The sequence below is a fragment of the Corylus avellana genome, chromosome 2 (genome assembly GCF_965113065.1).
Source record: "Corylus avellana chromosome 2, dhCorAvel1.hap1.2, whole genome shotgun sequence".
In the NCBI taxonomy this organism is placed as follows: domain Eukaryota; kingdom Viridiplantae; phylum Streptophyta; class Magnoliopsida; order Fagales; family Betulaceae; genus Corylus; species Corylus avellana.
Genome location: NC_142491.1, coordinates 18,258,136 through 18,269,180, shown reverse-complemented (window position 1 = coordinate 18,269,180; position 11,045 = coordinate 18,258,136). Strand labels below are relative to the sequence as shown.

At 32.9% G+C, this 11,045-nt stretch overlaps 1 protein-coding gene across 1 annotated transcript; it reads right to left on the bottom strand.

Annotated features, from left to right (window-relative positions):
* Positions 1-104: 104 nt before the first annotated feature.
* On the bottom strand, positions 105-4,503 carry LOC132167315 (Calcium-binding EF-hand family protein). Its single transcript, XM_059578239.2, has 5 exons — positions 4,070-4,503; positions 1,815-2,114; positions 1,479-1,697; positions 1,220-1,348; positions 105-477 (listed from the first exon to the last, which is right to left on the bottom strand). Exons 1-5 carry the CDS (start codon positions 4,319-4,321, stop codon positions 271-273), a joined length of 1,107 nt encoding a protein of 368 aa, XP_059434222.2. The 5' UTR covers positions 4,322-4,503; the 3' UTR covers positions 105-270.
* Positions 4,504-11,045: the final 6,542 nt, after the last annotated feature.

Sequence of the window (11,045 nt, the reverse complement as noted above, 5' to 3'; positions counted from 1 at the left end):
TTAAAAGTTGATTGAAATAGTTGTGGAATAAAAAAAATGCTTACTTATCCCAAAAAGTTAATTAATATTCCACATCTATTATATGTAAAGCTGAGATAAACGGATTAGCACAATGAAAGTAGGGATGGATATCCATTGACAACTAGTAATCATTACACAACTTAAAGACTCCATTAAACGGCACGATACACAACTTAATTATGCTACTAATCATACCCTAACAAAATTCTATTGTTATTTTTTTGACCCTTGATATATTTATTTAGACAGCTAGGAAGATGGCTGCAAAAGTGTAGAAGCAGAGGCAAGGGGCTCGTGCACCACTGAATTTGTAGAAACTGAAATGGGGTTGCCCTCTAGTTGCAACATGATGCTCCCCAGGATTTCAGTCAATACTTTCTTGAACTCATCTTCTTTAACCATCTTCCCCGCATCCGCATCCATCATCTTAAACACATCGCCAACCACCTTGTCCATCTGTTATTTTAACACCAAATACATCAAATATTTAATTGAATTGAGAGGTGAGATAAAATTCAAATGCAGAACATTTGCTCTAATATCATATTAAAGCACCGATTGTCTCAAAAACTTAAGCCGGTAGAAAATTTGATTTAATCATTTAGTTAAGATTCTAACAAATCAACTATATATATTACTAGAACTAACAATTTTTTACATAACTCGTAAACCCGACACAAAATTATAAGGTTAGGGTTTTTTATTAACGAGTTCGGGTTATAAACGTGGTAACCCGCTTCACCCATTTATCAAATTATATATTTTATACAATATATGTTGAAATAGATCAAATGGGTCGTATTCAAGTTGAAACGGGCCAAGCAGATTGTGTCGGGTTAGGTCAAATAGGTTAAACAAATCGCGTTCAGGTTTAAACGGGTCAAATGAGTCAAGTGGGTTTCGTCAGGTCAATCATGGGTCGTGTTTGGGTTTAAGGATCTGACTTGTTTAGCTAAACAGGTTGGGTTTGGGTTTACACTTATCGGGCTGGCAAGGACAAGCGGGCCACCCTGAACCCGACTTGCCAACCCGTTTTGCCTGCCCTTTTTACACATACATTAATCCTTCAAAGTACTTTATTCAAGGAATCAATGAACATATGAAATTTTGATGTTTATGCATAATAAATTTTGATTCAAGTAAATTCTGCTGAATTTGGAGACTGAAGATAAGTGTTAGCTGTGAGATAGCAGCATACCTCTTCAACTGCACCAATTGGAGGTAGACCAGCCGATGGGGCAACAACATCCAGAGCCACTCGCAGATACTCCTTAGGCAATTTTCCTGTACGATCCTTTGGCACAGTCTCTAGAGCTGCATTCAATAGCTGCATTGCACAGTAGATTGTATTATGCAGTTCCCATTAGGAATCTTATGTCAAAAAATATTGGAAAATTGTTTTCATATATAGTAGAAGAAAAGAGGGAATGTTTATGGTATAAAAAAAAAAAAAAAACCTTGTCTAATTCAAACTTGTTGGATAATAATCTCTTAACGCCACTTCCATCAAAGGTATTTTCACTATGGGCAACAATCACAGGCTGCTCTTTGAGATGTTGAGCCACAAACTCAGCTACTTTCTTAAACTCCACCAAGAATGTTTCTTGGGAGACTGGCTTGTCCAAATCATGGCCAGCACAGGATTGCAATGCTGGCTGCACAATGTTTTCCATAACCTACACAAGAAAAAGAAAACAGAAAATGGAAAAGAAGAAATCGGTTCATGGCCAGCATAATTAATTAACGGCATGCCACGTCAGCCCAAAATGTGCGATTGCAAAAGAATCAATTACCCAAGAATCCGAAGAAGGGGGCATCCCTTGATCCACACTAAGTTTTTCCAAAGCCTTGATTATATGGTCACGGACGGATGATCCATCATTCGAGTCTATCTGCGAAAATAGCGACACCATCTCTGCTTCAAAACTTGGTCCCATGATGAATTCAAGCAGATCTTCCCCATCAATCCGGAGAATCACAACAGGATCTCGCTTCAATCCGGCAGCCATGCCTAACAGAATGTCCGAAAGAACCTCTTTGAACTCGGTCTTGCTCACTGTTTCTTGTTTGCCATGTGTGAATTCATTCAAGACCTGAATAACATAAGCTCTATTTTGAATACTTTGATCTTACTAGGTTTCAACTGTTACTGTTGGAAGAAGTTTAATGGTAATTCTAATCGAATTTGAGCACTTGATCGGCAAGGAAAATGCATATATAGGGTACTACAGCTTTTACCACAAGTCACTTACAAACTAATGTGCCAATTTCCTAATAGTGAAAAGTAAATTTAATTGTTTAGGGGTTGACGTGATAAGTATCACATAAACTGTCACGTCAGTTTGTAAGAAACTTGTAACAAAAGTTGTAGTACAATTTAGATTGAATGTTATTAATGCCCTCCATGTGGCTAGAGCCCACCATATAAATGCTAGTCCACACTGGAATACATTGGCAGAGAACATGACAATAATTAGATCAAAAGACAGGTAAATTAAAGACAGATCTTTCTAGGTTCCTAGTATTTACCCAGATCAAAAACACAAAGTTATTTTCAGTTTTAGGTCGTATTAGAATACTTTTTCAAATAAAAGAAAAAGACAAAAAATACCGTCTAAAACTAAAATGATTAATAATCATTAATTAATTAATCATGTTAGAGTAAAGTCTAAGAAAGGGTATAGTTAATTTCCACAGCATTCGTCACAAGATTCCTCACAGAAAAGGATAGAAAAGGAACAAAAGTAGGTTGGAAAAGAGAAGCTCAACTGAAAGTAAAGTCCCACATGACCGACAAAGTTGAATCATAGGTTGGATGTTTCCCGAGCTATCTAGATTTGGAAACGTTGAAATTAATGTTTTTCTCTATATATAGATAACCCCTAGAAGGCAAGTTCATCCATCACCCTCTTGAAACTTCCATCACCAATAAACAAATTAATATTAATACTCGTATAAAAACATATATAATCAAAACATAAATTAAGGTTAATTATTAGTCATATATATTCTTTTCTGTGGTGGTGGAGGTGGCGGCCAGAGACATAGGAGTGGGTGCAACTTGCTGGTCCAAAACACAAAGATTAATATTACATACCTAGATGAACACAAAAGACAGACATTGAAGGATGATGAAAACAAACATATATATATATATATATATTAAGATCTTAATTTACTGAGGATAATGGATTGGTACAACTTTAGAATACTACAGAAACGTGATGATCAAGAGCTAGCCAACTACCTAGCTCTAAAAGTCAAAGCAATATTCTTGCAATCTTATCTTCTGCGCAAGCTGGTTTAATTGGAGCTCCCTTTCTTTAATTCCACAGATAACAAGAACTTTAATTACTATTTAAAAATGGTCTCTCAGAAAATAAGACTAAAAACAAAAGGCAGTAGCTTTATCACAGAAAAAGCTGACAAATCTCACCGCCTGCTTGTAGATAAACGAGCTAGCTAGTGATAATAAATGTTGTTTATTATCTCTGCTAATTTCGAAGGAATAGGAGAGAGATCAGAGTCATTTTTATAATCAAAATATACATAATGTCGTGACATTGTGAATATATAATATAGTTTATATACAATGATCACCTCATTAACCGTATACATAATAGCATCAAATAACATTAATATATCTACCTTTAAATAAAATTTTAAACATATATAAAATCACACCCATTAGAATATTGATTATAATTAATCAACTATTTTACGTTTTTAGAATAAGTGATTTATCATCAATTTTTTTTTCTTATTTCGAGATATTTTGGGATAAATATTATTTACCATTAATACCTAACTCTATAAGGTCTGAGGAACCATTTCTTTTCTTTTCTCGAAAAGATTAAACCATCAAACTGCTATACCACTGATATATGCTTACAATAAATCTTAACTTTTACTGTCACATCATCAACGAAAAAAATAATAATAAGAGAAATGAGACCAAACTATATTTAGTAAATTGCTATACGACTATTACGTCAGAATTTTCCAAATCGGGAAAGATTGGGAGGAGGAAGAGAAAAGAGAGAGAAACCTCTGAATAAATGTGATCGGAATCAGAAGAAGAGCCCTGAGCAGGCAAACCCAAAGCAGCACCAATATCAGCAACAGCAGGCTTAAGTTCGTTCACAGAGAGCTTGCCATCTCTATCCCTGTCCAGCTCCTGGAACTTATGGTCCACGAAGTTGCTAAACACCTCCTCGTTCCCAACCAACTCCATTATATCCGAACCGTCCATAACCTGTCCGTGTTCTACGCTTTTCTTCTTTGAATTACTACTCTCCATTCTTCCTTCCTTCTTTTTTCTCAGCTTCTTGTGAGTCTTGTGAGCTTTGTCTCTGCGTCTCGTGAGCCCGACACGAGTTAAAGTGATCACCAAAGATTTGCTTTGGCCTTTGGATGATGATGATGATGATAATGATAAGAGGCGGCCTTTGCTTGATCTTCAATATTGGCCTTAATAACTATGAGAGAGAGAGAGAGAGATCGATGGGGGGTGTTTTTATGCAGTGTGGGAAACGTAAGGCATGTTTGATTTCCTTTTCAAACAGTACTTTTGACCTTTGTAAAAAAGTTGAATAAGATAAAATGAAATACATTTATTTTCTTCGTAATCATGAGTCATTTTCTCATGGGATAAAATTAAATTAAAGAGTCTTTTTTTTTATTAATATGTGCAATTAAAGAAGCTTGATTTATAAAATTTGGGACTAAAAGGCCTGTTTAGGATTGCTTTTGATATGTCTAAAAATGTATTTAACACTCAAAAAATGTTTGAAAAAAAAAAATTCGTTTGTAAAAAAATTAAAAGTGTTTTTAAGGGTTTAAAAAGTTTAAAAATGGCTAAAAAAAGACTTTTAATAAATGCTTAAAAATGAGGTTTTTGTTTAAAAGCGTTTTTTGACTTAAAAGTTCTATTTTTCAAATGTAATTCCAAACAAACTCTAAATTCCTATGTTATTTCCTATTATTTTTTTAAAAAGTGTTATGAAAATGTAAATGTTGACAATATGTCATTATTCATAAAAGGTGAAAAGTGCTAGCTTGTTAATGTATTTCTTTTTTTATTTATTTAAATATGTATTTTGATGTGATGTGAATTAAATAATACAAGCTTTATTACTCTAAAAAGATTAATTAAATTGCAATTTTAACTCCCTAAAATTATTTATAAAACTCAATCTTACCGACAAAAGAACTAATTTGAGACTGATTTTACGGGATGCCACGATCTTCCCAACTCAAAGTCACCGTCCGTGTTATGCGGTACTTTAGTGTCACAAAGTGGTTATTAAATTACTCTGATACTATTCGTAATGATTTATAAAAAGTAACAGTCAAAATTGCGTTATTTGTTTAAAAAGAACAATTTTTTTAAATTACTAATTAAATTGCTTTATATATACCTTTGCGCCTGTGTGAAGCTAAACATAAGTTAAAGAGGCTATTATATTATAATACCGCAAAAATAACAGTTCGAAAAAAAAAAACAATTCTTCCAAAACATGTTTTCCACGTTATTTCCTATTTCCATCGAAAAACAAACCCCAGCCAAATGGTCGAAGCAAACGCGGCCTTAGAGCGACAGAGTGGTGGCCAGTGAGGTGTGTGTTTTTGGGACACGTGGGGCGGTGTGGGAAACACGAGAAAAAAGTTTTGCTACGATCACCAGAGTCCAACTTTCCTTTACTACTGTCGGCTCGTATGTGCGCGACACGTGGGCTGCCAGAGAGACTATCCCCGTACGTTTTTTTGGCTACGTGGCCCTCGGCCAATAAATTAGGGACGACTTGATTGGATAAGACGTTGGCTTCAGCGGTAATAAAGGTTGCTGTTCGCCTGTCATTTAGGTATTGTCCACTTCAAATCTTCTTTGCGATCGTATGGTTGTAACTGTTCCACCCGCCAAGAGGCCTTTTTCTTTTTGTCAACATATAGGAATTACTAATAAATAAAAATTAAAAAGTTTATTTTCAAAAGAAAATAAGTTATACATCATTTTCCATCCCTCATCTCTCAATCATTCTTTTTGGCAAATTTACTATTAAATTTGTAAAATCTACACGTAAGTCTCATAAATTTAATGATAAATTCACTCATCAACAAATTAAAAAAAAAAAAAAAAATTATTCATCAACGGTACAAATATATATAAAAAATTATAGCCTCTCCTATTGAGATGTGGTGTAAAATTCATTTTTACTACAATCAATAGAAATTTGACATATCAGGTAAAAACATCAAATATAATAAAAATGAAAATACCATATATTTAATTTAAATAAATCACATGAACTTTTTCACTAATTCTAATCCAACGCTCACTGCTCGCCACTCATCATCGAACCCTAAACACCGAAATCTTCAAAACCAATCAAAACGGTGAATCCGATGGCTTTATCAATGAATATTTTGTTAAAAGAAGAAAAATTATTTGGTATGAAGAGTTATGTTATTTTTTGGTGTTTCAAGCTGAGATGTCTACTTCTTATTGGAAGACGTAAAATACTTAGTTTACATCACGACCTAATTGAAGTTATTCATATAAAGAATAAGATAGAGAATGATTTTTTTTATCATTTTATCTATTTTCATATCATTGGGTTGTTGTCTTCATTTATATACTTTTTAAGTTTAAGGAGATAAAAAATAGTGAGACCCTTTTAGCATAATATTTTAATTAAAATTAGAAGTGAATTATAGAGGTAGAATTTAAATTCAAGACTCTCATATTATTTTAAATCACCCCATAATATGTTAAAAATAATGAATTCAATTGTTTAATTAATATTATTACAAGTAAAAAGTTTTATGTGAAAAGAAAATAGGAAAGAAATCTAACAGATGAAAGAGTATAGAAAAATTATCTTTGAAGAGAACCAAGGAGAATATAGGATAAGGTCTAACGAGCCCAGCCCAAAAGGCTTATGGGCCTGAAGGTGGGCTCGATCCTGGCAAAGGGACCCAGGCTCATCAAAAGGACGCCCACATGGGAACATTTCCCGTCACCGTGATGAACCTCAAGTAGTTTTGCGCCCTTGGATTTAGTGAAGCTAGCTTTGATTTTCCGCCAATAGAAATGATTGGATGATGATATTAAATAGGGATGTTAGTAGGATTGGCTTGACGGATTTGTTAAACCTTCCTAGGACAAGTTTTGAGATTTCCTAAAAGATTTATTCGTACTAATTAATAATAATAATACTAAAAAAAATGCTAGGTCTCTCATAACCTACTCCATTTAATATTAAACACTTGAAAATATATTGTTTATTTAATTTATTCATGCTTTATACTTCACCTAATTTGTTTGGCTGGACTGCCTAATAAATCATTTTAATTACTTTTGCTGGCCATCCAATCAGAATTAGCAATCCTCACTTCCCTTTTCTTTTTCTTTTTTAATTATTGTAAGTACATAGAACACATAACAAGAAAGCTAAAAAGGCCTAAAGATCAACAAACCAAATCCAAAGAGAATTTGTAGGAAAAAAATCTAGTCGCGATCTAATATGTTGCTGTGTGGGTACAAAAGTTTGTACTTCTATTGAATTTTTGGGCGTGATCATAGTAGCACCTACCCGCTAGGAGCCGTACATGAGGGGCCTAGACAATGGGAACCGTGAGGCATCATTGGGAACCAAAGTGACTAATACTAATTAGGCATATGTGGAGATTCTCCATTATTGAAATTCAAACCCACGCCCTAGTGCATGTCCAACCACTTTGAGGATTTTCTTGGACCATTGAACCACCACTCTTTATGGTTGATCACTTCCTCTTTGGTTACTCTTAAAAGTACCATATTCCCTAAGCCTTGCTTCTTTTGCCAAAAAAAAAAAAAAAAAAAATCTCCTTAAAGTTTCATAAAACTTTTAGAAAAAGTCTAAATGTCAATTTTCTATTTTTCTCTCAAACAACTTTCTTAATCATCGGATCTATAGGACTTATATTGTATCACATCATGTTGTAATTTTTTTTTTTTGTTTTGTAAAATTTGTTTATAAACCTAGCATTTTTTCTTTTTAAAAAATTGTATCGGAAAGGATAAATGATAGTTCTCAAGTTTTTATTATAAATTTAGTTAACTATTGCAGCTTGCTATGAGTACTACAATTTTTCAATTATACACTGGTTAATCATATTATAGTAAAAACTGTAATATTTCAAATATTTTTTAATTAAGTTTTTGAATTAAAAAAAAAAAAGATTTAGACCCCACAATCGCATCATGTACCTGTAAAAACTGTTTTTGGTGTTTACATTTACCAAATCATTTGTCTTGACCATAAATTGAAACACATGATTTTGAAATATTTCTTGGAGTGATTCACAATAATTCTGTCGACCATTTCAAAAGTTTTGATTGAATCTAGCTCCGGCCAAATGGGTAAAGCAAACTAAAGTTGATTTGTTTAGAAAATCGTGTCATTATGTTTGTTGGCAAATTTCCCAAAAGCTAACTAGATGTGTCATTAGCAAGGCAATCACATCAACAATGACAAATTTGGTCCTCTCATGAACACTTGATTAATCATAAATCTATGAATTAGAAAGACACATACTTGGAAAAAAAAAAAAAAAAACTCTAAAATAATTGGTAGTTATCATTTATATACTTCAACTAATTAAGACATTAACAGTCCCCAAGAGGTAGCTCAATCGGCTGGAACCACACTTAATGAAGTGGAGGTCACTAGTTCGAATCCCTCTCCCTCCTCTTATGTGGACATGTAAAAAAAAAAAAAAAAAAAAAAAATTAAGACATTAACAACCCCATATTCATCTTCTGAAAAATCTATGGCAGTTTTTGCCAATGGCTTGAGCTAGTATTGTACCAGGGCCAATACTGTAGCACTTTTTTAGGAATATGTGTTTGATTGGTTTTAGTGAAAATGTTTTGTGGGAAAAAGTTAAAAAAAAAAAAAATTTTATATGAAAAAATGTAAAAAATTTGTTTTGTAGTGATTTTTTTATTTGAATAATAATAATAAAAATGATTGATGTGGTATCAAAAGTAAGAATGTTGTGATTAATTTTGAGGTAAAATGATTTTTTTTTGGGATTGAGGAAGGGCCTGTTACAATATCAGCCCAGGCCATTGGCAAACACTACCTATGTTATTGTTATAAAATATGATATACATTATACTCACTCGGCCAACACAGGTCGAGAATGCGAGCTCATTGGTGTTACCATAGCTAAAGATCTTCCATACCTTTATTTTTATATGCATTATAATTGATGTAAATGGTAGGACCACGTAGAATATGTGAGTATTCTGTCCATCAACCCTTGTATAAATTGGTCGGGGCGTTACGGTTGATGTCGGGAGAACTTATTGGGGCATGCTATCTTCATTTCCATCTATCTTATTGAGACACCAAACACCCATTCTTCAGCTCCTAAACTTCTCTTGGTTGCATTTACAGTAATTGTCTTGTGGGTTTGTCCATGTTTCTCTTTTTGATTGCTGCAGAAGTGATCATAGAGAGGCTTGTGACAAAGGTTAATCCATAACATTATCAGAAGCAAAATGTTAAGAGTCAGACTTCAAAAACAGCTTAAGGGATCACTAAGACTAAATACTAGATTATTGTCCTTATAAGATCAACTTCTATATATAAGCAGTGTAGCCAAAAAAAAAAAAAAAAAAAAAAAAATGGAACTTATATTCTCTTTTTTTAATGGGTAAGATTACAAACAAGATAGACATAGAGTGGTGGAGGACCCCAACAAGCTCTCCAACACAGTTGATACAATGCTAAGTAAGAACAATAATAAACCGAAAATGGACTAAATAAATAATCCGGCTCAATAGCTTTTTTACCCATCGACCCAAAATCGGACCGCCAAAACACACAATTTGTCATAGGCACCCATGCGGTGGCAACGAGGAATTTTAATTGTCATGATAAAAAAGATTGCATTGAGATCAACTAAACCAGATACTCTGACATTTCTCTTATAAAAATATAAAAATACGTTGAAAAAGAATCTTGAGAGGTGGAGTTTATGATAAAAGATGTTCTACTTTTTTAGCTTTTGGTAAAAAAAAAAAAAAAAATATTGTGTGGAATATATATATTTGGTTGAATGAAAATAAATAAAAATCCCTAAGAACAAAAAGGTTGAACATCGAAAATCAATCACTACAAAATTAGGGACGGGCCTGGGTCGGGTTCTGGCCCACAAGGTCTGTCCCTGAGTTTGTTTAACTTATTCACATTAATTTATTCTTGTCCAATAGAGCTCAATTTGTTTTAAATCGAATGGATTCTTGCTACGAATCGAAACGAGAGAGTTATTAGAATTATATGTGACCCCTACATAATATTTTCAGTTAAGCGATTATAAATATTAAAGTATATATATTACAATCTAAAGTGCAATCACATAAAAGTAACGTTTTTCATGACCCGCAAGCTTAACATGAATTAAATATAAAATTAACGAGTTAAAGTTGAAGGGTTTAACCTGTTTAATTAAATAAAGTGTATTGACACGACTTGCATTCGCAATGCGACATTTATGAATGTTAATTTTTTATATGAACTCAATACAAAATTAACAGGATAAGGTTAAAAGATTCAACTCATTTTATTAAATAAGCCAGTAAAAAAATTTAGAAGTAACTCATATAGTCTTATACACATACCTTAACACTGCTTAAATTGTCCTAAATAAGTAGCTTAATCAGTTAAATACTGCGTCTTATGAAGCAGAAGTCATTAGATCGGATCTGTTTCTCTGTTTTCCTATCCTTGTGTAGACGTTTAAAAAAACAAAAAACACCACGAAAATTTGACAGGTGAACATGAATTAGACTTTAAGGGTTTGTTTGGTAATGGGGATGGGGATGGGCCAAATACTGTTCATCACCATTTTCCAAAAAAATCAACATCAAAACATTCTAACTTTTTTACTTTTAATATCAAATCATTCACTTTTTATTATTATTCAAATAAAAAAATCACTACAGAACAAAACTTTTTCACTTTTCTATACTA